This window comes from Ambystoma mexicanum, chromosome 10 (genome assembly GCF_040938575.1).
Source record: "Ambystoma mexicanum isolate Mex_15411 chromosome 10, UKY_AmexF1_1, whole genome shotgun sequence".
Taxonomy (NCBI): domain Eukaryota; kingdom Metazoa; phylum Chordata; class Amphibia; order Caudata; family Ambystomatidae; genus Ambystoma; species Ambystoma mexicanum.
Window position 1 is genome coordinate 1,242,134,005 of NC_090932.1, and position 27,952 is coordinate 1,242,161,956.

General features: G+C 47.2%; 1 protein-coding gene across 1 annotated transcript in view; it reads left to right on the top strand.

Annotated features, from left to right (window-relative positions):
* Nucleotides 1-27,952, top strand: part of MED13L (mediator complex subunit 13L) — a 2,324,591-nt gene that overhangs the window by 1,365,458 nt on the left and 931,181 nt on the right. Inside the window, exons 14-15 of the mRNA XM_069619219.1 lie at nucleotides 10,402-10,501; nucleotides 13,240-13,442. Of these exons, the coding sequence (XP_069475320.1) occupies nucleotides 10,402-10,501; nucleotides 13,240-13,442 (303 nt within the window). The remainder of the gene's footprint in view (nucleotides 1-10,401; nucleotides 10,502-13,239; nucleotides 13,443-27,952) is intronic.

Here is a 27,952-nt window from a genome sequence, read left to right on the forward strand (position 1 = left end):
CGGGGAAACCCTTCTACGATCCAGAGATACAGGCTGTCGTCACAACAGACGCCTCGCTGGCAGGGTGGGGAGCTCACTACCTTCACCACACAGCTCAGGGTCTCTGGTCTCACACAATGGCTCAGGACCACATCAATCTGCTAGAACTTCTGGCAGTGTTCAGAGCGCTTCGGGCATTCAAACCCCTCCTATCAAACCTGTCAGTGCAGATCCTAACAGATAGCAAGACAGCGATGTTTTACTTAAGCAAGGGGGCACTTATTCGCCAAATCTGTCCAAGCTTGCCCAGAGAATTTGGAAATGGGCACTGAAACAGATGATTTACCTATCATCCCAACATGTTCCAAGGGATCTCAACTCGCTAGCAGATGCTTTGAGCAGGGAGACCCTTCCAGAAGAACACGAGTGGACACTACATGAAGAGGTTGTAGGAGATCTCTTCTCTCAGTGGGGTTTCCCCACTATAGACCTATTCGCCACAAGCGAAAACAGGCAATGCCCAGACTTCACATCCAGGTTCCCCCAGCCAGGCTCCAAGGGGAACGCCCTATGGATGAATTGGTCAGGGATGTTTGCTTACACTTTTCCACCAACCCCTCAGATGAGAAAGGTGGTGAACAAGATCCATAGGGAACTGATGACGCTCATCCTGGTTGCTCCTATGTGGGCGAGACAATCATGGTATCCACACCTACGCTAACTGGCGGTGTGCGACCCCATCAAACTCCCGTGCCGGTACAACCTACTCTCCCAGCACGAGGGGCTAACAGTGCATCCTCAGCCCAACTCAATGAACTTGGCAGCCTCGCTCCTGAAGTCAGAGTTCGGACATCTCAATTTACCCCAGAGTTTTATGGATATCTTGCAAGAGTCAAGAAAACCTAACACAAGGCACTGTTACTATGAGAAATGGGAACAATTCGTTATTTGGTGCCAGAATAAACAGATCAACCCAGTTTATTTTACTCCTTCTAATGTTGTCACCTATATGCTCCACCTATTGGATGCAGGGTTAGTGTTTAACTCCCTTAAAGTGCACCTGGCAGCTTGATCAGCCTACACCACTTCCTATAACAAGGTGTTGTGGTGGAAAGTGCCAGTTGGCAAAGCATTTATGGAAGGGGTAAAGAGACTCCACCCTCCAATTTGTAACCCACCACCAGGTTGGGACCTTAATGTGGTACTTGCTAAGCTCATGGGACCCCCCTTTGAGCCCATGCACAAATCTAGTCTCAAACACTTGACTTATAAAACTGCCTTCTTAGTTGCCATCACATCCATAAGAAGGGTCAGTGAAATTTAAGCTCTGTCAGTGCAGGATCCTTTCTTTACGGTTCATAAGGATAAACTGGTTTTACGCACTCACCCTAGGTTCTCACCGAAGTTAATTTCCAAATTACATGTTAACCAGTCTATTGAGCTACTGGCCTTTTTCCAGGAACCCAAAAACTCTGATGAGGTGAAACTCCACACACTAGATGTGAGGAGGGCGGTCCTCTACTATGTAGACAAAACCAAGCCGCTAAGAAAGACAGATCAACTGTTCGTCTCCATAGCTCCTGGCAGAGAGAGAGATTGTGTTTCTAAGAATGCCATCTCTAGGTGGATAGTCTGATGTATCCAACTGAGCTATTCCCTTTCAGATAAAACACTGCCTTTTACGCCGAGGGCCCACTCTACAAGAGGTACTGGAGCCACTCTGGCTTTCATTGCAAATGTACCCCATGATACCATTTGCAAAGCAGCTACATGGGGCTCTATTCACACCTTTACTCAGCACTACTGCATTGACACTCATTCCAAGATAGATACTCAAGTGGGACAAGCGGTTCTAAGACATTTATTTGCTCATGACCCTTCTCATATCCCACCTCCTCCTAACACTGCTCGGTAATCTATGCACAACATGTGATCTATGCAGATTCCTCAAGCCTCAGAAGGGATACATTACAGCGTAATCGTATTTCTGATGCTTGCATCTGCTTAGATTCACATGCGCCCGCCCTTCCTCCCCTGTGAGAGAAGGTGCATGGATGCTTGTAGTCTTATCTGCTTGGATACTCTGTACTCACGCTACCCCTCATGCTAAATCATGTCAGAAAAAATACAATCTGAGGGTCCTACACGTGTGAGGGATCATGGGTACAGTGGACATCACACTAGGGATAGTATTACTGGCACGCCCTAATTCGCGCCCCTATTCGAGTTTCACAAAACAAACTAATACTCTGCAGCTTCCACTAGATGTCGGCTTATGCACAGCACGTGAATCTAAGCAGATACAAGCATCAGAAATACAAATACGGTGAGTAATGTATCCCATATATCTATATCTCAAGGAAACATTTTTGTTAAAGGGACGTTATGGTTACAAGTAAAAGCAAAAAAAAAAGAAATTCACCAGTTATGGTAAGCTAAGCAACCATAACTCGTGCCACCACTGTGCACTGCTCAGACTAACGCCCAGGGTATCAACAATGACATCACAAATGTCATTGATGACCTCACTGATGACATCACATAACTGGGCCACTTGTTTTTCTTCACTGTCAGAATATTAAAATTGAAAAGATTCTATACAACCTTGTCATATGTTTACTTTTCTTAAGGTTTGGTCTCAGCTCATGGTGCACATACATGGCGAAATGAGCAGGCCTCAAACACACAATTCATTTGTATACATGAAGATAAAGTTTAATGTTAACATTTTCTGATGATGCTGTTTCTTTCTTCCTTACATTAGTTTCCGTGTATGTGCCTCTGATTCGTATGCATTGTGGTTCTTCAGATGTATTGTTTGTACTAACACAAGTGTTGTAAGTCTTGAATTGTTAGCTAGTTATTACATGTTTAACATTACTCAAAGCTCTGATAAAGTAGCATTCATTATTGTACTATCCGAAATTACTAGATAATACATTTTGTACTTTTATGATGCATGTTGCAGTCATTGCCTATGTTTATAGATGATTAGGTTTATGCATTAACAACACTCCAATACAGTGATTTTAGAGGAGTACATTCTTTAATAGATTATGTAGTTCATGGTGGGTCTCCCGATCACCCCGACATCTTGTTACCAGCAATATAAACACAACCCCTTGTAGGGACTTCATCAAAATTAATTTCACATGTGATGTCATCAGTGATGTCAATGACATCTGTGATGTCATCTTTGATGTCCTGGGTGTTAGTCTTAGCAGTGCACGCTGGTGGCGCAAGTTATGGTTGCTTATCTTACCATGACTGGCATATTTCTGGGGTTTTTCAGTTTTACTTGTAACCATAACATCCCTTTAACAAAGATTTTTCATTGAATTTCATAGGTTTTCATAGGTTTTTATTAGTGCAACTTAACCATAACATCCCTTTAACAACATTTGTTCAGCGAGTTTCATGGGTTTTTACCAGTGCATGCTATTTTCCTACAACTTACTAATATCATACTTAACCAAAACAGCAATATTTTGTTCAATTTAGAAAGTGCCACCTTAGAACTGCCATGTTCCACCTTCTAGCATCATTTTCAACTCCTCTATACACTTTTTGCAACTATTTCAACTGATTTTGCATCCATAGACGTCTACGAACATCTGACTTCATTGCGGACCTTCCGGACAGTGCCACATGACCATACGCTGGTGCGCAGCCTGATGACCTGTCCGAGAACCCGTCTGCACTTCGCAATAAGATCTGTGCTTCGCGGACAGTTCGGAACTGCATTTTCTACGGATCTAGGAACTTTCAACTTCAAAATTTCCCTTGAACAGCTCCTACACCTATTCTTACCCATTATCCATTAACAACTAGTACACAGTACATAAAAGATTAGCAAAACTTGTATTCATCTTAAAAATGGCATCGGCTAATGCCATCCCTCGTCCCCAAGAGCCACCAACACCAGCTGGAGGACAAACAAAAAAAGTGTAGTACTTCCTAGACAATGAAGAGAACCAAGAAGATGCGGTAGAGGAAGTGCCTACCTCTAGCACCCAGATAGAATCATGGCTGTGGCAGTTATTTAACACTGTTGGGAACGTACCAAAGTCTAAAGCTACCAAAGTGAAAGTGAAACTTTGTATTCAGTCGCGGGCTCCCTGGACAGTAATCCTACGGGACCACCTCCATGTGCTGCCACACCAAATCCAATGACCTCAATGCTCTCAGAAAGGTTGTCCCTTTCTTAGAAAGTAGGAGGCTGTCTTCATCCACCTCATCTTTCTCGACCAATACTGTAACCACACAGCCTACTTCTGTGGGACACATAATCCCACCAGCTACCTTGCAAGCAACAAAAGAGGCTCTTGATCCATTTTTTTCGAAGTCAACAGTCCTCTGTACATACTACAACAAAACATTCTGCAGAGAGAAGCACTTTCGAAGTGCTTTTGAAGCTGTAAACAAGGAGCATGATAAACACTGCCCCCTACCTTAGAAATAAAACATGCGCAACATTTTCCCCTGTCCACCTGCCCCTCCATATTAATGTTTGGTGCCTCTTCCCTCATTTCCCTCCCCACCTTTCGTTCTAAGCTCTCGTGCCAAAAAATAAAAAAAACATCCGAAAAGAACAATAATAAATGTTCCTTTAGGAATCACTGTTCACAGTTTTAAAAAAATAGAACTAATAAAAGGTATAGACTCCATCTACTTTACATTTCTCAGTAAAGTACATAGACTCAATAAGATTTTCCAACATTTCACTTTGCATTTTGTGTTATGCTAATGGGAATATTGTGGCGTTCATCCCCTGTTGCAGGGACTGGAACGGTGGCTACTGGCCCAGCAGTCCAAGTTATCAGCCCAAGCGAAGCAAGGGTGGATAACAAGGTCTCTAGACCATTATCCCCCTCGTTCTAGTCCCTGTAATGAGGGATGAAGGCCATTAGCGCATCCTAGGTTCCCAAAGCAGGAAGCCGGGGTGCTAAAAAGATTTTTCTTCCTACATCGGGACGCCAGAGGCGTCCCGATGTAGGAAGAAAAATATTTTTCCAAGATGGCACCCATAGAAAGGGAAGGTGGGGTTCCATACAGAGCCCCTCTTCGCTTTCCATAGGCTACCTGCAGAAGGCGGAGAGAACCCTATGTCTATAATACTACAAGTACATTTTTCTTCCTTTTCAAACCTATCCCAATTTCGAACAACTTTACCACACAGCCGGACCCAGGTGGACATGGCCAGTAGCCAGATTGTCCGGATCATGACCTTATTTCATGACCCGGACAATCTGGCCATTGCCCATTGCTACCAGCTGTACCTTGGTCACCAAAAAGGTAGATCATTATTATTTTAACCTACATTATGACACTTGCTCAAAAATAAAACTAAAACACGGGCACATTAGCAAAACCATGCTTTCAGATCCTTGCCAATGCTCCTTGCACAAGTTTTATTTTTTCAAAAGTGTCAAATGTATGCACATATAATAGTCCTATAACCTAGCCCCCACTTGACAAAATCCATTCAGATTTTATGAAAACTTTTATATGTAGATCTAAAATCTTTTTGCAAACTCCCACCAACCCTCGCAGACCCATTTGGAATTGTGTCAAGAATATAAGTGCAACATTTGATGCAGTTTAATTAAGTGGTGCCATCCAAGAACTGCTTTTCACCAACCCTGTAATGCAGAGTTGTCCGCCAACTTCACAGGACTACCTGCGAACATTTCGGACTGTTCACGTACTTTCGTGTAAAAAAAACACCTGTTTTTTTGCTTCTTGCAGCCGTATCCCACCCCATCCTCATCAACCTTCTCCTGCCCAGAGATTATTTGATAAGTTTGACAAGTGCAATGTTGTGTTTTTAATATGTTTTTACCACGATGTCCGCGGACACCAGCCGCTGTCCGCGAATCCAAGATGGCGGGTGTTTCCAAAAATCTGACGTACTTCACGCTTTTCACCATCCAATCACTGGGCGCGTCCGATGTCCGCGGACACCATGTTGCCCTCTAAGCCAATCCGTCCTGTCCGCGGACTGAACAGGGAAGGGAGTCCGCGGACAGGACACAGATATCATTAATTGTTTTGACTCCATTCAGTCTATGGAAAAAAGACATTTTGGGACCACCCCTCTAGAACTTCGTCCCCCCCCCCCCCCCCTTGTCAGAATTTCACCAGACTTTGCAAAGAAATTCGGAGCGGGCCATATACTATGTTTGCAAAGTTTGGTGAGGATTCGTCCATTGGGAGCAAAGTTATAAGCCGCCCAAAAAGTGCTCTTCCTATGGGTTTAGCAACTTAACCATAACTACTGTGCCGCTATCGCAGGCCCAGTGAGATGGATAGAGATGGGGGGGGTGAGAGGGGGAGAGATGGGTGGGGGGGAGAAATGGGGGGATGAGGGGGATTCAATGAAAAAGCTTTGTTAAAGGGACGTTATGGTTATAAGTAAAACCGAAAAACCTCTGAAATGTTCTAGTTATGGGTTAAGCAACTTAACCATAACTAGGTGGCCGCTACCGCAGGCCATGTAATATATAGATACAGATATAGATATGTTTATAGTTTGCTGATTGTTTCGTTCAGACAAGACAAGCAGCACTCTCCACAAGATCAGAAAAGGAAATGTTCCGGATTCGCAGTCATTAATTTGTCATTACAAAAATCGGGGAAAATCACAGCACATCCAAAGTTTTTACAAAAAAGCAAATCATAATACAGTCCTCCCAAAGTGTGGCAAAATAGTTTTGCCGAGACGTTTGCGCTTTTCGCGGCTGACTTGCTGCTTGTTCACGAGTGCCTCATCTCAGAAGTTCATTTAGAGAAGGAGGGTTTAGAAGTAAAGAGAGGACTATGTTACCTTGCTTGCCACATTCCAGGTTTGCCATGTCGGCCATCTTTGCATAGTTTCATGTATGGACAGTTAGTAATGAGATTAGCTTTATTTTTATACATTCTGCCACTTGCACTTTATTAAGTTAGCGTCTCTCCAATGTCCATGCCAAACATAGTAAACTGCAATGAACTGGAATGAAGCCAACTACTGCAGGGTTACTGTCTGTACTTTTCGGGCGCCCCCACAGGCCTCATGGTGTTTGTCCTACTTTCTTTTCTTAACAATGCCGTGTGTCTCATTTCATTATCTTATAGTTAAGTAGACAGAGCCAATCAAGAAACCAATAAAGGAACAGCCAATGCCTTGTGCATGGTCGCATTCTTATTTTTCTTGGTGGACTGAACCCGACAATACAGAGAAAATTACATCTTAGCCCTGCGGGTAGTGCTGCTTTTGCCACCTGTGATGTTTTGCTGTGGCATTTTGTACATCTAACTTAGGGGTATCCACTTGTCCTATTCACGCATTGGTGCGTGGCCTTGTTTTTCAAGTGCAAGAATGATTGCAACATGATATTGGTCACCTTGCTAACACATTCTGTCGATTACAGACCCCTTTGTGGTACAATCCCAGCATATCAAAATGAGAATTAGGGTCTACATACCGAATATATTCATAAGTGCATAGTGCAAAAAATGAGTGATAATTATGTCTGGAACGGACATAGATATCACTCATTTTTTGGGACCTACTTTTTGGTAGTTTAAAAAAAAAAAACTACTGGATGGATTTCCCATTTGCCCACAATCTCTCCCCAATCCCCCCCAGCTTGACCAAAACTCGCAAAATTCGGAGTGGGCCATATACATTTTTTTGCAAAGTTTGGTGAGGATTCGTCCAGGGGGAGCGAAGTTATAAGCCGCCCAAAAAGTGCTCTTCCTATGGGTTTAGCAACTTAACCATAACTACATGGCCGCTACCGCAGGCCATGTAATATATATATATATATAGATGTATATAGCATTAAGGTTAAAAAAACACAGCAGAAGTATTTTAAAAATACCAGCAATGAAAGGATAAATCAAGAAACAGAAGTGAGGCATTTTCTACTTGGGCTTCACTCCAGGAGATGCAATATCATTCTTACCTAACTGGTAAGTTCTAGATCTATGTAAGCGCTAAAAAGAAGAGGAAGGGATTTGCTCATACAATACTGACACTTTTATTTACAATACTAGGCCTGGATACGTCCTACTTCACCTATAGAATTAGACCATTTAACCACCACTGGTTATTGTTACACCATGATTTCCTATGCACAGAGTGAACTGCAATTTTTTATTATACAAAAATATATAATCACTAGAACACTAAAAACTCAGTCATATGGGTCCCCAGGTAAGTGCCTGTATGGTAAGTACCTTAGCAGGTCAATTTGAAAGAGGTTAGGAAGTTTCCAGCTTTTCCTCCGTATAGGGAGACAATGGGGCTAAATACCATAAGTCCTCTACAGGTGTAGGATAAACTAAGGTAGGTTTTCCATTAGACAGTAGACCAGAAGGCGCAACCAGCCAGAGGTAACGCCAAGAGTAGCCCCATCCCAGGGTCAGAGAAACTTCAGGTCAGGCAGATCTAGTTGAAGAGTGAGCACAAAGTCCACTACAGGCAGTAAAAATTAGCCGCAGAGGGAGGGAAAAGGGAGCCCCTGCGGATGGAACCAACTATGGTAACAAGACTCCAGTCTCCGAGGACAGGTTCTCTGGAATTGGGCGTGAAGAATTCAGCCCAGGAACCGCAGATGCACGGAGGGTACTGGGTTTAGCTCTGGTTAGTCGCATTTGGGGACTTGGAGTTGAGCGCTCCAACCCGTGACCCAGCAAAGGATCCAGATGATGAAAGGAGCCAACAAGGACACATGCGAGGACGACCAATGTGGTAAAAGACTAAGCCGCAAAGACAGCAACAGGATCACAGAAGAACCCAATCAAGGGTTCAGGTCACCAACCAGCATGCATGGTCTCAGGGTGAGGACAAAGGTAGGAGCCAACCCAGTGGCGCAGCATCGAGCCAATCGACTTCCAGGTTGGGAACACTACTCACTTTAAAGCACTTAGGCCTTAAGGATTTGCTACCGTGGCAGCACTGCAGGTACGGTAGTTGGTTCGTGACAGGACAGCCAGTCCAGGCAGCTCAAACAGAGTCAGGAATCAAAGGAAGAGCCTTATGCCTAATTCCCACCAGCTGGGAAGGAGCAGTTTGCAAGGACAAAGGCGCCAGTGTGCAAAAAGTATGGCCACACCTTGATCCTCAGATACAGCCCATCTTCAGCAGCAGTCTCACATGTGCTCAAGTACATATACTCTGATAATATATTCACCTGAGGGCTGACCTGAGGGTTCTATGTCATATAATTGACAGACATTATTACGACTGATGTTTTTACGAGAGAATTTTGCTCAAAAAAGCCATCAAATTCTTTAAAAATATTTTTGGGTGGTCCCCCTGCCACAATCCCCTACACATTTTTTTATTCCCGATTTCCCCCGACCCACTTATCTGCCCTTTCCCACCCCATCCCCCATATTTTCGATTATTATTTTTCAGCAAAATTCTCTGGTAAAAACATCTGTTGTAATATTGTCTGTTGATGAAACATCATACCGACCTAAGCCAGCCCACCATTTACACTCCAGGAAAGTGCACAATGGCTTGGCGCTTGCCCTATAAACTGCAGAACACCCTGGCACTCCCACACTGGCTGTTGATTGGGCTATCTAGAGGACTTTCAGCCGGTCCCAACTGGCTTAAAATAAAGCTGCGAGTACCTTTGTGCATCCATCAGCAAAGCAGCCATTTTGACCCTGCCTCAAGGTCCCCATAGGCAAATTGATGGTCCCAAACAAAATGGCTGGGACCAACGTTTAAAAATGCTTTACTACCTCAATAGCTTGCTTTGGGTTATTAATGCGCTTGAAGTGGCTACCGCCCTATTGCAAAAATTAAATTACAGCTACCGCCAGCCTACTCCACAACACACTTTGAGGTAATTCAAAGTGCTTAAAACACACCCCTGTCATGATAGCCATATGGGTCACGAAGGGTACCACATCAGAAAATGGTTGCAGTGCAGGGTGACATCATTAGAAGTTCCTCCAACTAGGAAACAAATGATAAAACTCCTGGAAATCAGCAACATTTTCAGGAGACCTAGAAAGGTAGGGATCCAGAATCTCAAAAATGAAATTCTGTCTGAAAGAGTTAACTGTCCTTTCTTTTCTCAACATTTTTGTCTTCAGTAGATGAATTTTAATCTGCATGTTTTCCTCCCAAATCCTCTCAATGGCTGCAGAGACCTTGTTGATGTGGGTGTAGCAAGTAATCAATAAGTGGTGCTGCTCATTTAAAATAACACTAGATCCCCTTAGGTCAGCATTCTTACAACTGAAATACATCCTCTTGTCTTCAGTACAATTTTAAATATGAGTATAAATTAGATTTCTGTTTTGAATAGTAAACACAATTAAGTTTCAAAAATGTCCCCAAGTTATTTTTGTACTTGCTTCCATATTCAGACTGTCCGGTAAACCAAATTTGTTTTATGTTTGTAATATTGTCTACAGGGAGTGTCTCCACATACTCGGTCATCCAAGGTGACTGCAACAGGGGCTGAAGAACGTGTTTCTGGCAAGGGAGGAAGGACGGCCATACCATTTCCTCCAAGTAAGAAAAGTAGACAAGCTGTTTTAACTGGAAATGTAAACGGTAAACCTTCTTGTCACTGAGACCACCCAAAGTTTAACTGGTTAAACTGGCTAATTTACTAGTTTAAACTGTATGATCGTGGTGTGCTGTATTGAGTCAGTGAGTTGCTCGCCTGTGAATCTGATGCCTGTTTCATTGCGGAGCAACTCATGGTCTCTCTGAGGAGCAGTCTACAGGCTCATTACAGCACCCAAGCGATCATACTATTTAAATGGTGAAGGGATGGTGTCAATTAACTGGTATAAGAAACATATACTGTTCGTCTGTTATCCACACGTTAAGGAGAAAATGTTGGTTCTAAGATTTGTTGGGCCTGAGAAAGCACCAGATTAGGCGTGAAAAAGTGTTGGCCTGTAATATGAACAAAGTGCAGAAGACCATGTCAGTATTACTAAAACACGTTGAATTATAGCTCTATTAGATGTATTATTCAAGGACTTTAGATTGAAAAATGATTTCCTAGTTTTAATACAGGACTTCAAAACTGACGTTGAGGGGGCTTACACTACTACATTTCAAAGAAGATTCTTTTAAGACGGCTGATACTATCCTTTTCTTTCAAGTCTATCACCCCAATACTCTTCATTCTGTGAATGACATGAGTGACATAGACATGCCTGCAGGCATGTATGTCTTCAACATTAGTTATAACTTCCATAGGTTACGCAATTTATGGACTGTGCAGAAGTTCCATATTGGAGGCTGGTTGATGCGACTGGGTTGACCGTAGTAGGAGCAGGAGACCACCACTCATTGTCATACAGGAACCAGGTGGGTGTATATGAAAGCTCCTCCAAACTCCCAGCCAACCATCTGACTTGAGTATGGTCCCTTCCAAGAACCTTAAACCATTGTCAAAAAGAACTAGCCATGCCTTGAAGGTGAGAAAACCACTAGAGTGACTCCCAGATGGGCCAGTTGCCAATAGGTCAAAAGGCTGGCTCTAGAGGGGTTAAGGTACTAGGAAGAGAAGCCTATGAACAAAACTGGCAAGGTAGTCCAAGGGCCACATAGTCGGTCTTCCTCTGATACCCCTGCGAACTGTTGGTTGGGCAGTGACACCTTACGGCAGGAAGAGAACCCAACACTTTGTAATCGCCCTCTAGCCCAGTGAATTTCAAACTTTTTGATATTGAGCCCCCTCTTGAGTAAAATATGGTTTACAGCCACCCCCCAAGCTATAACTGCTCATATTTTCTACTAAATGCTTATATTTTCTATACATCATTTGGCTCCTGTAGGGGGGGCTAGCCCACTGTTTGAAGACCACTGTTCTAGCTCCTTTACTGGGCCCCTTTAGCTCCTTTTGTGCTGGTATAATCCCATCTGCATCAGAGAGGCTTAATTCCCACTGGCACGAAGTTTCATATCAGAGAATCCGAGATGGTAGCCCTTGAAGTAACCATGGCTATAGAAGCTACGCTCTGGCCACTAGCAAATTGGCAGATGACCATTATGTAGTTTGACCATATGCTAGCCAATCACGACACACATTCACAACTCCGCCTCAGCTAAAAACCCTCAAGCCATTAGGTGCTAAGTAATTATAAAAGGAAAAGGGCAAAGGACAGACGATGTCCTTTGGATGTTAGGAACATCGAGTGAAAGACTGTTTATGGTGGAGCAGCGAGGAGGAAAGGTACAGAGGGAGGAGCATTGAGGAGAAGGAAAGGAGAATATCAGACTATGTGGACCGTTGTGAGGAGGAAAGGGAGCAAAAGTGCAGAGGAGCAGCGGTAGAATATCAAGGGCGGCGTGGTTTTAAATTTTAGAAGCCAGAGGAACAGCGTGGGGAGGAGGAGATTAAAACAGAGGATAAAAAGGAAAGGTCAAGACAAAAATGCTGGACGACCTAGTTAGATTGATGGTGCTCGGGAAAGTGAACGTAAAGGGAGAAGAGGAAAAGGCACAAGAAGGTGATGGTGCCCAAGTTGGGGCACTACTAGAGAGAGGATGGTCCGGACGCCAGCTCATGGAGAGGCTACTAGGTTGGTGCAGGTGCAGCACCCACAGAAGTCCCAACAACCCTAGAGAAGTTGTTCAACCTGACAAACCCAGGGCCCACATTGATCTTAAAAGATCTTGGTATGACACCTGGCCTAGGTTGAGGTGACCCAAGACACCAGAAATGGCAGGGGAGCATTTTCCCAGAGCCAACCAGACAAGCCATCACAAACAGCCTTGAAAGAAGTGTGGGGCACTTAAACCCTCCCCAAGACCTAGTGACTTTTTGCCCCCAGGAAGCGCAAGGTAAGGACCTGCAACCATGGTCCTATTGAGAAGCCTTAAGCTTTTTATATCAAACCCCCACCAGGTGTTCTCAGTTAAACATCTCTTATTTCTGTTGATATTAAATACAAATCCTTAAACCAGAGATCTTGGCTTTGAGCCTTCCGTTGATTCTTCGTCCCTCACAGGACCTACTCTGCACTAAGGTTATATATAATATAACTATTAGTATGAAGTACTTTTGATGTTAACATGGTGAGTATAATTTACAGAAGGCAGATATGTTTTTAATTTCTGTACTAGAGTAATACAATCGTATGGTTTACACTAGGATTCTGTGCACTTTGCAATAACCACTGCAATAGAAACTGACTATCAAGGTTATGACTTAAATTCACCAAACAAACTTTAGGTCATTATCTACATTTAGAATGTTAACATGTCGTATTCTTTTGCACGGACTTCAGCTGCTGCAGACCTTCAGAGGATGTTTCCAACGCCACCATCCTTGGAGCAGCATCTTGCTTTCTCTCCTAACTACAAAGATGGTATCAACTCTGATACGGTGACCACACTTGGCATGGTGGGGAGTCCTGTTGTCAGCATGCAGACCGAGTTCAAAATGGAGGTGGATGAATACTTGGGCAGTCCTAAGGCAGAAGAAGTGAAGGTAATTAATGGCTCACCCCACCCTCACGGAGGAGCTTTAGAATTCCATGTTTCATTTATTTTTCATAAAGTCAAACCCAAGAAGAATGTCTTCTTTTCTGTGGCTTGTGAATCTGTTTAGACTCCTATGCTTTGCATAGGCTCCCATCTAGTGGTTGGTTGGTCTAGAGAAGTACATGTTGGTTTGCAAAGTAAAAAGGCATCTACCTGGGGAGGGTGAGTTCCTGTTACTATTCTTATCCTTTCTGTACAATTTACACATGATTCCTCATATGTTTGCATCCTAAGATTTTATTTTCTGCCATTGGTTGGTCGCTGCCGATTCTGTGCCCACTAACATTATGACTGTAAGGTTTCATTTTTTTTCATTGCCTATTGATGACTCATTGCCAACAGTCTGTCATGTCCCAGCAAATATAAGATTCGGCAGAAGCTGCAGTGCCATAACAGTATGTTGATGTAGTGTCAATCATTACAGGATACTGCTAAGTGGCAGGAACCACACTGGAGCCATCGGGTACGAAAGTGAAATGAGCATTAATGTTTTTACAGGGTAATGGGAAATAAAAAGAGAGAGGTAAAGTGGATACATCCTTTGGCTATCGCTTCCCATCCTGAAGTCCCTAACTGTCATATGTAGAACGCTGAGGACCCACAGTGTTCCACTACATCAACATTCTATTAGCTTGCATTGAATTGGCAATACAGACACACACTACACATTCCCCTTCCTTATACAACAGCAGGAAGGGGAAACACACACACCAAACCAGACAGGATCCCTTTACACCAAAACTACTCAACCAAACACTTCAGAAACATTACCACAATCACAACCACCAAAGCGTACTGAACACACCGCCTAACTAACATCCGAAACCATCCAGGGGAACATACCACCACGTATCCGGGACTGCCTCTCACAGATCTCAAAGCTGCCACCTTCGAGCACAAACCATTCACAAATACATTCACAACCATCACAGCATACTCACCTTCCACCCCACCTGCAACATGGGGTCTCAGGCCTGCAATGTCCAAAACGCTATCACAAACATACGCATAATACTCACTCAGTATCTGTAACCATACTACAATATAACCAGGACCAGACACACTCGCCACCAATTTTCACACAAAAGATCCTGTCATTTAATTTGACAAGATACAAGCAGATTGTCCTCATTTTCTGAATATCAATACCTTTTTAAATGTCACACCAGCAAAGAAAATAATTTATACTTTGAATATATAACAGCACACTTTTTACATATTTATTTTGTTGCTTATATAGATTGCCAAGCCCAAAGGCATCTGGGCGTTTTCATAAAGATTTTTTTTTTTACAATTGTTACACAATTTTACATATATACAGTAGGCAACAGGCATATTAGATACAGTTCGGATGCATTATTATAGGTACAATATTTACAAAGTTACATGTGGGAGAGTGTGGTTGACTGGTGGGGGTTCAATAAGTTCAGCAGACGTGGGTGGGGGGGTTTTAATCACCCAGGCCACGAGTGAAGAGGTATGTTTTGAGTTGTCTATGGAATATCCAAAAGGATTCTTGTGCTCTTAATTGGACCGGCAGGGTGTTCCATTGCTTACTGGCAATCATGGGGACGCTACTGCCGCCCAGTTTTTGAAGTTTGAATCTTGGAGTTGCAAGGAGGTGCAGGTAGGCTGTTCTAGTGGGTCTTGTATAGTGTGATATTGTGATTCTCTGACAAGTAAGCAGGGGCCACCTGGTCGAGACATTTGTGTGTCAAGGTTAGAGTTTTGAATGTGATTCTTTCTTGTACCGGCAGCCAGTAGAGTTTTTGTCATATTGAAGAGATATGCGCTGATCTGGGGATGTTGAGCGCAGCTCTGAGGGTGTTATATTGCAGAACCTGGAGTTTACGGATGTTGTGGATCTTAGTGCCAGCATTTAAGGTGTTACAGTAATAGTCTGGGCAGGATTAGGCCTCTGACCAGGGTGATACAGCTGTCGGGTGATAGGAATTGTCTGCATGCGTTGATGAGTTTACAGATGTAAGTTGTGGCTGAAGTGGTAGCGTTTCCTCAGAGTGACGAGTCCAAGTAAACACCTAGTGTTTTTACCTCGTTAGAGACTTTGATGGTGTTACCATCAATGTTAAAGGCTTTAAAGGCATCATTTAGTTTGGCAAGTCTGAGTTGAGAGCCTATGAGGAGAAACTCGGTCTTGTCATTCAAACACAGCCTGTAATGTGCCATCCAAGCTTGATTGGTGATGTAGATGGCGTAGAGTGTGGCGATGTCTGAATCGTGGTCCCCTGTGATCGTTATGTGGATCTGGGTGTCATCTGCGCAGGTCGTCAAGTCGGTCAAAAAGTGGCTTCATAAAGATGTTGTACAAAGTCGGGGAGACACACGATCCTGTGGGTGGTGCTTCCGCTTTAGGGGAAAAGACTTTCGTTGTTCTGTCTGATAGGAATGATTTGATCTATTGGGTAGTGTTGGGGGAGAACTGTGCTGCTGAGGCTGTGTTTGCACAGGATGCTATGGTCCACAAGATCAAATGCAGCCGAGAGGTCCAGGAGAAGGACTAGCTTCCCTTTATCTTTCAGGTCATCCATTTGGACTTTTAAATCAAGGAGTACTGTTTCCCATGTTTCGGGCGGAATCCAGACTGACTTAACCCTAGGATGTTGTTGGCTTGAAGGTATTTCTGTATTTGGAGGTAAGCTACTCTGTCCAATATTTTCAATAAACATTGGATTGTCGTTATTTTAGTAATGGTAAAACCCAAGCGTTATTTAGGTCCGTGGGGACACAGTTGTTTTTGAACGATGCATTGATATGATCAGTGATGAACATAGTGAGTTGGGGTGTGCAGTCTTTGACTGTCGGCGGGCAAGGGTCACCTTGGCACCTTGACGGTTTTAGACTTGAGATAATTTTGAGGATTTCTGAGTTAGTGACCTCCATGAATTCAAATTGGGGCACTTTCTTGTTGTAAGAGGCATTCTTATGATGACTAGGAGGATCAGGACGTTTGGCTAGACTTTTTTTTTTCCTTCAATTTCTGACTGAACCCGGGTGATTTAATCTTGGAGAGCGTTATGAATGTTTAGAAACCAGCTTGCATCCTTGTTGGAACTTTCCACTGGGGGAATTGGGTTTCTAACTCCCTAAGGATTGAGAATAATTATTTGGTTTTAAAGTTGGTCTTGGTGATTTTGTCATAGTATAACGTGCTTTTAGTGAGGAGCACTTGTTTGTATTCCAGGGCGGCACTGTCAAAATCATTTTTGTTTAGTACTGTAGCTGATTTCTTCCAATGAGATTCAACCTTCCTTTTAGCCTTTCTTAGAGCTTTTAAGGTGGGGGTGAACCATATAATCTTTCACCCAATGAAAACATCCAAAAACAAGTCCATCTGTAAAGAAAACAAGTCAACATGAATGAATAACGCAGCATCACTTTATATATCCATTTGAAAGTAAAACATCACTTTGGATCTCAGCAAACTAACCTAGAACATCACCAGTGAACATTCGTACTTTTACACTAAGATACACGTTCTAAAGCATTTATATGTGTGCATAAATCACTTGCGCTTAACTGTACTTACCAAATAGCACTTTTCTCACACAAACCTCTTGAATTACCTTACCTCTCGCTCTCCTAATGCCACTCCTGCACAGGCAGGTGCAAATAGGAGAGAGAGTGATGCTGCGGCCGCATTAAAAAAATCTTTCTCTTGTCAGGAAAGAGTCGCGCACATTAAAGAGCCTCTTGTTCCTTTCTCTGTTGTCAAAGTTACTGGAGAAATCTACACTGCCGCCGCCGCCGCGGCACTTGAAAATAAACATTTCCCCTGCCACTGCCGTACTGATAATTCAAAACTCTTTACGTTGCATGACACCCTGTAATTACTCTTTCCTCAGCTGCCGCCACAATTAAAAGTAAAAGTAATTGAAATATTCCCGCTGCCGCTATATAATAAGTGTAAGTGTTCCTTGTACAGCAGCAATTCTAAATTTCCACCGCTGTATGAAATGAAACCTTTGTGCCTCGTATCTCCTCTCCATGAAAGCGTCGTCCTGCAGACACTTACTCACTGACGTGGTCTGCTGTGCTCACGCACGTCGCAGGGGCACTTCTTTAAAAGCCCAGGCACCACCATTTTTTAGCTTTGTCTTCCAGAGCGCTATACGACCGCCATGCCTTTGACGACATTCGTTGTGGAACAGTCAGGGGCAGCTGAGCTCCTGTCCGCCAACAGCTGCAACGGCCTTGCAGGACAGTTGGGAGCCTTTACCTCCATTATGATTGTGCAGGTCGCAAGGGGGCTGCTCCCAACACGAAAATAAACGTTTTCGCTGGCATTTACCTTGGCACATGCACATTGATTGATATTTTTTATTTATTTTCTATCGCGCTCGTACTTAAGTGTTTCAGAGCGCGATAAGGCAAGGGAGGCGAACAGGGGAGAACAAAACGGCGATCTTACTCGGCCCAGTGACATTGAGAACGCGCAAGTGCGAGGGGGAGGGGGAAAAGTGCATGGAAGGGGGGAGAGGTGGAAAGTGCAAAGCAGAGGAGAAACAGAACAATAAATCAATAATAAAGGCAACAAACAGTGGTAATGCAGCCAGCAATTTGCAAGTGCTAGGTTTAAGGCAGCAGACAGGGTAGGTCGATAAGTGCAGTAAGAAATAGGGGGGGGGGTCTGTATGGGTACAGATACAGGCCCCAGTGCATACATGCCAACCCTCCCGATTTAAGCGGGAGACTCCCGCATTTTTCATTAAAGACAGTACTATTTTTTTACTTTCTCCCACCTAAAATAACAATATCCCCAATGCATTCCTATGGAGAAAATGCATTCTCCCGATGTCGGTGCTGAAATCTCCCTCTCAGGGGCTTCAGAATGTCGGCCAGTGCAAGGGGTGGCCCAGAGGCAGTGCGGGAGGGTGACAGGATGAGCAGGTACCTGGGCCCAAAAGACAGAAGTTGGTGAGGTGCACGGTGCCAAGAGAGAACAGATCAGCAGGGGAGAGGGGGAGCAAAGGCAGAACAAAAGAGGACTGTTTTGAGGTGCTTCCGGTCCAAGTTTTAGAGTGGCAGGGAGGCTGTTCCAGAGAGAGGCCCCAGCTGAAGACAGAGATCTACCCCCAGCTTCTTTCTTAGAAAAACGACTGACCCTGAGTGAGTTGGAGGTAGAGGAGCGAAGAGCTCGAGCGGGGAGGTATTTGCGGAGAGATAGCTGAAGGTATTTTGGACCCAGGCCCCAGAAAGCCTTGTGGACAATGCAGAGGGTTTTGAATTTAATCCTTGCATCCACTGGGAGCCAGTGAAGAGATTTCAGAGCTGGATAGATACGATCCCAGGGCTTGAGGCCAAGGACAAGTCTTGCAGTCCTGTTCTGGATTAGCTGCGGAGGGCGGAGAGTAGAGGCAGGTAGATTTAGAAAGAGGCTGTAACAATAGTCCAAGCTAGAGACCTCAGAGATGTGGGCGGAGAAGGAAAGGGTGGAGTCAAAGATGACCCCGAGGTTCTTAGCCTCGCAGGTGGGAGTAGGAGGAGGGCCAAGGGAGGTCAGCCAGAGAGTGAGGGGAAAGGATACTGAAGGTGTGCCGATGAGGAGGATCTCATGAGGAAACTGTTCATTCCTGGGTGAAGTATTTGCAGAAAATAGCGCCCCTGCACCAATATCAATTATGGGGACTACATCTCCCATAATGCAGTGTTTCACTGCAATAGCCATGCACCGATGAGTGCACCTGGCCACCATTTTATATTCAGGCACTGCCCTTCCAAGTGTCTCTGGGCCTCTTGTGCCCCTCTCAGCACCATGTGCAGCATCGTCAGCATCACCATTGCAGAGCGCTATCTTCTTTCGGCATTAGCATATGGGCAACTGCACAGCACAGCCCTCACCATGCCGTCGTCAGAGTGGCTCCACCTTTCATCATGGCTCCAAGTTTCAACGTGGGAAGACCAACTTGTCGCCAATTTGTAGTGTCTATCACCACACAATACTGGTAAGCGGCAGGAACCACACTGGAGCTTTCAGGTACAAAAGTGGAATTAGCTTTGTTGTTACAGGGTAATAGATATGAACGAAGGAAGGAGGTAAGGTGGATACTTCCATAGGCTATCGTCTCCCATCCTGAAGTCCCTGACTGTCCGATGTGGAACACTGAGAACCCACACTGTTATGCTACACCAATATTCTATTAGCTTGCATTGCATTGGTAATACAAGCACACACTACAGTTGACCACAACTACCTAGTCCTTGTAGGTTCCTAACGCTCACAAAGGAAGTGAAAATTGGATAAAATAATAAACAACGATTTCTCACTTTTGTTTAGTGTAATATCTGCAAAAGAAAGAATCCCTATCCGTGCTAACCTTTGCAATCTTTTGTCCTCCCTAACCCCAGTCCTCTGCATTACCCGACTTCATCTGCGAAGTGCCTGGATGCGAAGGTACCAAGACATATACCAATTGCTATGAATGCCTTGAAGGGATCTTGCAAATGATGATCCTTCAAAGTTTATATTATGATGAAAATGCCCTTCTCCAGCATGGGGTCTGGCATGGATTCACATGCTAATGAATATTCCCTGTCATCGGGCTGGGAATCCTCCGTAAAAGAAAAAAGTTTCAGTTTTGTTTCTAAACTGTCTTTCTCATATGAACCAATCACTGAGCTCTGGGCCATACTGCCCACAGTTAATGACTGCTCTCTACCTAAGCCACTCCTCTGGCAGCCGTCTTCAGATTTTTACCGCAGCGTTCATCGCATTTTGCTCTTCGAGCTTTGTGCATTTTTACGTGTTTGTTGCTATGAAAACTCTGTTTTCGGTTCAGTTGAGCCTGTGCGCTCCATCGCTTCCAATTAACGGCGACCCGTTTTTTGGCATCTTTTCATCGCCCCCTCAAGGGCAGAAATCATTGAGTGTTCTTCTTGAAAGCTTCCAGAAGTATTCAGGCCTACACCTTGCCGGATCATGTCAGAGGAGAAGGACAGAGCTTCCCTCTTCAAGCTGTGCACCAGCTGTGGTTTGCGGAATGTTTTTTCGGATGACAAGCATTCCCATTGCCTGTATTGTCTACACCCGGGGCATAAAGAAGATTGTGAGATCTGCCGTGACTTCCCAAACGCACAAAGAAGGATTGACACGTCCAGTTGGTGGCGTGGCTTAAGGCCAGGGCCTCTACCCCAGGTGATTCTCAGGGATATGCCTCTTCCGGATGCAGCCAACCTGAGCAGGCCTCTAAGTCCTTTGAGGGCGCTCCATCCGTGGGGGCCCAACACAAGGACAACCACAGCGAGTCCACTTCCATCGTGGTCGACGCTCAAGCGGGTCCTGAGACGGTCAGGGCGTGTTCATCGTCTCAGTCAGCCTTGATCTCCAGCCACCGCTCCAACTCTTCATCCAAGAGGAAGTCAGCTACCCTGGGGAAGCTGCGGTAAACACCTGAGAAGGTCAAAGAGGGCATGGTGTCCGAACCATCCATGAAGGAACAAGTTACTTACCTGTAACTGTTGTTCTCCAGCATGGGTCTGGCATCGATTCACATGCTCATGAATATTCCCCGTCGTCAGGCTGGGAATCCTCGGTAAAGAAAAAATCAGTTTAGTTTCTGAACTGTCTTTCTACTAGTAACCAATCACTGGTCTCCGGGTCATACTGCCCCCAGCCAATGACTGCCCTCTACCTAAGCCCCTCCTCTGGCAGCCATCTTCAGATTTGGTAGCACATAAAGTGGCAGTAGGACCAAGAGAAGAGCCGCAGAGGGGTAGGAGGGAGGGTTTGCATGTGAATCTATGCCAGACCCATGCTGGAGAACAACTGTTACAGGTAAGTAACTTGTTCCTTCTCCAGCATGGGGTCTGGCCTGGATTCACATGCTCATGAATACAAGTATACATAGCAGTACACACATGCACAACCACGGGAGGTGGCAAGGCTCAACATTAAGCATTTAATCAACTCAAAATTAAGCAACTCTTACCTCCTCACCAGGCCCACCTTTAGGCGAAGAGGTTGCGCAGCACTGCCTGGCCGACCCTGGACTCCTCCCTGGAATCCCGGTCGACGCAGTAGAATCTCGTGAAGGTGTGCGTCGACCTCCACGTAGCAGCCCTGCAGATATCCAGCAGGGGCACACCAGACAAGAACGCTGTGGTAGCAGCGATCACGCTGGTCGAATGGGCTCTCGGACGGCCGGGCAACGGTCAGTTTGCCAACCGGTGGCAGTGCATGATGCAGCCGGAGAGCCATCTGGAAATGGAAGCCTTCGAGAGGGCCTTCCCTTGGTTCACAGGTCCAAAGTTCACAAACAGTTGTGATGTCTTCTGAAGGCTCTTCGTGCAGTCCATGTAGAACTTCAGCGCTTTAGCCACATCCAGCGAGTGCAAAGTCCTCTCAGCCGGCGACGAAGACGACTGGAAGAAAACCGGTAACACCAAGGGCTCGTTGAGATGGAAGTCCGACGGCACCTTGGGCATGAAGGAGGGGTGCACCCTCAGCACCACCCTCGTCTTGTGGAATGTCAGGTATGGAGGTTTACAGGAAAGGGCCTGGATCTCTCCCACTCGTCATGCGGAGGTGATGGTCACAAGAAACGCTGTCTTCCACGACAGGAACTTCAACGATGCCAAATGCAGCGGCTCGAGTGGCGGCCCCATGAGCCTGGTCAGCACCACGTTAAGATCCCACGCCGGGTCCTGGGCCTTCACCGGCGGGAACGATCGGAACAGTCCTTTCATGAACTCCTTTACCAGGCGATGGGACCATAGCAACGAGCGCCCCGGAGTTCTGGTGTAGCGGGAGATAGCTGCCAGATGGATCTTGATGGGGTCATTCGCCAGCCCCGCCTTGGCCAGCGATAGCAAGTACGGCAGCACTTGAGGTGCCGTAATCCTCAGAGGGTTCATCTTCTGTGCACGGCACCAGACAGAGAACCTCTTCCATTTGTGTCCATAGCACTTGAGTCGAGGACGCCCTGGCCTTTGCAAGCACCTCCTTGCAGTCCGGGATATCGTACCCTCCGAACTCTAGTGCTGTAGGAGCCAGGCCTGCAGGTTCAGCGACCCCGGGTCATGGTGGAGGATGGCGCCTCCTTCGCTGGCGAGAAGATCCGTGTCTGTCGGCAGTTTGACTGGGGGAGAACGCCGACATGTTCAGAAGGTCCGGGAACCAAATCTTCCTCGGCCACGCCAGTGCGGCGAAGATCATCCTGCACCGGGACCGTCTGAGTTGACTGAGTCGCAGAAGCAACAGCAATGGTGGGAACGCATACAGGAATAGGCCGTCCCAGGGGAATGAAAAGGCATCGCCCATGCTCCCCGGTTGGGGAAACCTGCTGGCAAACCTCCGGCACTTGGCGTTCGTCGCCGTCGCGAATAGGTCGATCTGGGGATTGCCCTATCGTCTGAATAGGAGATCCACTTGATTGTGCCGCAGGTCGCACTCGTGGCACGAGGGCAGCTCCCTGAGTGAGTCGGTGATGGTGTTCTTAGTTCCTACCAGCTGGAACGGTACCAGAAACATCCCTTGGGCGACGGCCCAGTGCCACTGATCCTGCGCTTCCTTGGATAGGGCTGGGGATCTGGTGCCCCCCCTGCTTCATTATTTAGAACATTGTGGTGGTGTTGTCGGTGAAGATCCTTATCACCTTACCCTTAAGGGACGGAAGGAACGACCTGAGGGCCCAGAACACGGCTCGGAGCACCAGGACATTGATGTGCAGAGACCTCTCCTCCGGGAGCCAAAGGCCTCTTAAATGGAGATCTCCGGTGTGCGCTCCCCATCCTTCCAGGGAGGAGTCAGTTGTCGCAGTTTCTGATGTGCTGGGGTCTGGAAGTCCATGCCCGCCGCTAGATACGTGCGGGTGCCCACCACCGGATCACCTAGCGGAAAGACTCGTTGAGTGTGATCCTGTCCTTGAAACTGCCCGCCGCTTGCATCAAAGTCTCCGGACTCTTGCACCCCAACAGGCGTCTAGGAATTCCTGCAGTGGTCGCATCCTTAGCCTGCATAGGCGCACAAGGTTAGATGCACAATGACATCATGCCGAGTACGGACTTGATGGACCTCACCCTGGCCACCTCCATGGTCAACAGCCATTGTACCTTGCCCAGGATGGCCTTTATCCTTTCCTCCGACGGGGAGGCCACTGTGTCGAGTCTGGCTCCCAGGCACAGGGTGACTTGCGACGGTACCAAGTGGGATTTCGCAAAGTTGATGGAGAATTCCAGATCCGTGAGCAGTTGGATGGTCTTTGCAGTGTGATCGACGGCGAGGTCTGTTGACTTTGCTCGGATGAGCCAGTCGTCCAGGTAGGGGTAGACATGAATCCCCTGCAGGCGCAGCCAAGCCGCCACTGGTGCCAGGCACTTGGTGAATACCCTGGGCGCTGACTTCAATCCGAAGGGAAGGGCTTTGAACTGGTAATGCCGCCCCTGGACCACGAATCGTAGGAATTTGTGATGTCCCTTTAGAATGGGGATGTGGACGTAGGAATCCTCCAGGTCCAGCGACGATAGGAAATCGCCTCCCTCCAGCTGTCCCAGCACGTACTGGCGGGTGACCATCCAGAATTTCTGAGACTTGATGCACTTGTTTAGACGGCGAAGGTCCAGGATGGGTCACCAACTGCCGGTCTTCTTCCGGACGAGGAAGTACCGCGAGTACACTCGGGAACCCCAAAGCCTTTTTGGGACGAGTTCTATGGCTCCCTTCCTTGGCATCGCTCGTACCTCCAGAAGTAGTTGTGGGACATGGTTTTCCTTCCTGGCCATGGGTGGTATACGGGGACGACACCTCTGAAATTCCAGGGTATGCCCGCGGGCCAGGGCATCTAGCACCCAACGGTAGGTGGAGATGGACTCCCAGACGCTGATGAATTTCGCCAGGCGGCCTCCCACTGGGGTGCTTGGGTGGGGGCCCGACGCCATGGCTGGTTCAGTCCTGCTTGGCCGCGGTCTTGCCACCTTGGCAACGACGATGAGAACCTCCCGTCTTGCTGCGTCCTCTGTAGGCTTCCTGCGATGAGGAGCGGGCCGCTTGGTGGTACGAGGAACTGCCGCCGAATCCTTTGGAGGCACCTTGCTTGCCTCCGGAGTTCCGAAAGGACGGCCGTCGTTGATGAAGAACACCCAAGGCCTGAGCCGTCTCCGTGTCCACCACCCTCAGGACCCAAAAAAAGGGGGGTGGGGGGTGGAGAAGAACTCCATGACACAGACATTTCTTGGTCCGACGAGGATTGATTTTCCGTCTGCACCATCCACGGTGGTGACGACAACGATGGGAACGTCGAAGAGATGCCCGCTGGAGGGGGCGGCTACATCTATACAGTCGATGGGGACAACGACATGGGCACTAGGCCCAGTGACCCTGTCCCCCAGGTGCCTCCTAGAGACTTGTCACAGGATATCCTCTCGATACTCTGGTGTTGGAGATTCAGAGGAGATTTCTGACGGCTCTGCCAGCACCAACGGCACTACCGGTGACGTTGTTGACACTTTATGTACCAATACCAGGAGGCAAAGAGGAAGACTATCCTGTCGGTACTGCTGCTGGACGACGTTTGGGATCAGGGGCTGGCACTGCTGAAGAACCCTGCTTCAACCCCAAAGAAGAGAGGCCGGCTTGAGAAAAAGTACTGGGTGCCGGAGTCTGCGCCCAAGTGCCTGCCGTCTCAACCATTGCTGGATTCTGTGGTCTCGGCGGCTGCCAGGATGAAATCATCTAGTTCATCGTCCTCATCTGTAGCCCCGGACAACGAGGGTAAGAAATGCGATTCCATGGGTAGAAAGGTAATCTACTCATCAACGACTGTAAAAGTGGCCAACACCTTAGCGATCGTGGTCAGATACGACCATGAGATTTGGTGCAAGATGGCTCTGCTTCTGGATTTCCTCCCCAATGACAAACAGGTCGAGGCTTTGCAGATCCTCCAGAAAGGCGAGGTGGCGTCAGACCACGCCATCACGGCGGCACTGGGCATTGTGGACACAGCTTTCTGCCAGTTGGGCTACGGGGGTTGCCTTCACTGTCATGGCTGACTCAAAGCCACCAACTTCAGGCAGGAGGTCCAGACGAGGGTTCTGAACATGTCGTTCGGAGACAGCCTGTTCGGGAAGGCCGTTGCTGAATCCCCCCAGGCCATCAAGACTGACACGGAGACGGCCGATGCCTTGGGCACTCTACAGCAACACCGGCCATCCTTTCGTTCCTTGGGAGGGAAGTCTGAGCGGTCTTCAAAGGGTTTCGGCGGGGTCTCATCCTCTTACCGCCAACCATCCCGTTCCTTGACTCAGGACGCCAACAGGGGTCGCTCCAAGGCCTTCGGAAGTGGCCGCCGTCGAACGCCAAGCAGGACTGAACCAGCCAAGACGTCGGGCCCCTGCACCCCGTCGGAGGCTGGCTGGCGAACTTCCTGAGTGTGTGGGAGACCATCTCCACCGATCGATGGGTGCTGGGTGCTCTCGCCCACCGACACATTTTACAGTTTCAACAGAAGTGTCCATGAATACCACCAGTGGCCCGAAAGGAACACCACATACCTCCAGATGCTGATGGAAGTTCGGGCCTTGTTAAAAAAAAAAAAATAATAATAAAAAAGGGGGTGGGGGGGCGATAGAGCTCTGGGGCTCTGGAGTTTACTCAAGGTACTTTCTTGTAAGACCGACCACCGGGGGCTGGAGGCCCATTCTCGACCTACGACGGCTCGACAAGTACATAAAGTCCCAGAAGTTCAGGATGGTCACGCTGCAGTACGTGCTCGTCGGCCAGCTGGAGGAGGGGGGACTTTCTGTCATAATTGGATCTAGATGATGTGTATTTCCACGTCCCCAGGCAAGCATTACCAGTTCAAGGTGCATCCCTTTGGACTGAAGTCAGCGCCCAAAGTCTTCACCAAGTGCCTGACTATGGTGGTGGCCTATCTACGACTGCAAGGGATCCATGTGTACCCTTACCTGGATTGGCTCATCCGGGCCAGGTCAAAGGACCTCGCCGTCAACCACACAACGAAGACCGTACGACTGCTGACGGACCTGGGGTTCTCGGTGAATTATGCAAAGTCTTGCTTGACTCCATCGTAGGATGCGCTGCTCCTGGGATCCAGGCTCGACACTGTATCCTGCCTGGCGTCACCGTCGGAGGAGAGGATATAGGCCATCTTGGGCAAACTACGATGGCTGTTAGCACTAAAGGTCGCCACGGTGAGGACCATCAAGTCTCTACTTGGCATTATGTCGTCATGCATATAACTGATTCAGATCTGAAGGTTGCGGATGCGCTCTCTACAGGAATTCCTCGACGCCTGTTGGGGTCCAGGAGTCCGGAGACTTCAGGACAGGATCGTGCAGGATGAGGAGTTACATCGAGTGATAAGGTTGTGGGGAGTGCGCCCCAATATCACTGGAGGCATGGATTTGCAGGGGCCCCCCATACCAGGAGATGGTCACGACAGACGCTTCCCTGGAGGGATGGTAAGCCCGCACCAGATGTCTTCACGCCAGAGGCCTGTGACTGCCGGAGAAGACCACGCTACACATCAACGTTCTGGAACTATGGGCAGTGTTTTGAGACCAAGTTGTTTCTACCGTCCCTCAAGGGCAAAGTGGTGAGAGTCTTCATGGACAATATCACCACAATGTTTTACATCTGGAAACAGGGGGGCACCAGATCCCCAGGACTCTCCAAAGAGGAGCAGGACTTGTGGCACTGGGCCGTCACCCAGGGGATGTTCCTAGTTCCGATTCACCTTGCAGGAGTAAAGAACACTGCCGCCGACTGTCTCAGCAGGGAGCTGCGCTCTTGCTACGAGTAGGAGCTTCGGCTGGATCAAGTGGACAACATTTTCCTCAATTGGGGCTGCCCCCAGATCGATATTTTTGCGACAGCGACGAACACCAAGTGCCAGAGGTTCGCCAGCAGATTCACCCAGCCAGGGAGCATGGGCGACGCATTCTCATTCCATTGGGAAGTCCTGTTTCTGTGTCCGTTCCCTCCATTGCCACTACTACTTCGAGTCATCAGTTAACTCAGACGGTACGCTGCAGGATGATCCTTGACGCGCTGCGTGGCCGAGGCAGATCTGGTACCCGTACCATTTTAGCATGTCGGAGTCCCCTCCAGTCAAGTTTCCAGTGGTCGCGGATCTTTTCGCCAGGGGAAAAAAGCGCAATTCTACTCCATGACCCGGGGTCTCTGAACCTGAAGGCCTGGCTCCTGCAGCGTTAGAGTTCACTAGATATGATCTTGCGGGGAGCTACTTGACAAGGCCAGTGCGTCGTCTACATTTAAGTTTAAGTGCTACGGACACAAATGGAAGCGCTTTGCGACTTGGTGCCGGTCGCAGAAGCTCAACCCTCTGAGGTTCACAGCCCCTCAAGTACTTCTGTAGTTACTGTCATTGGCTAAATCGGGACTGGCTCACGCCTCCATCAAGGTAGATCTGGCAGCGATCTCTCGCTACACCAGATCTCTGGGACGGTCTTCACTGTGGTTGC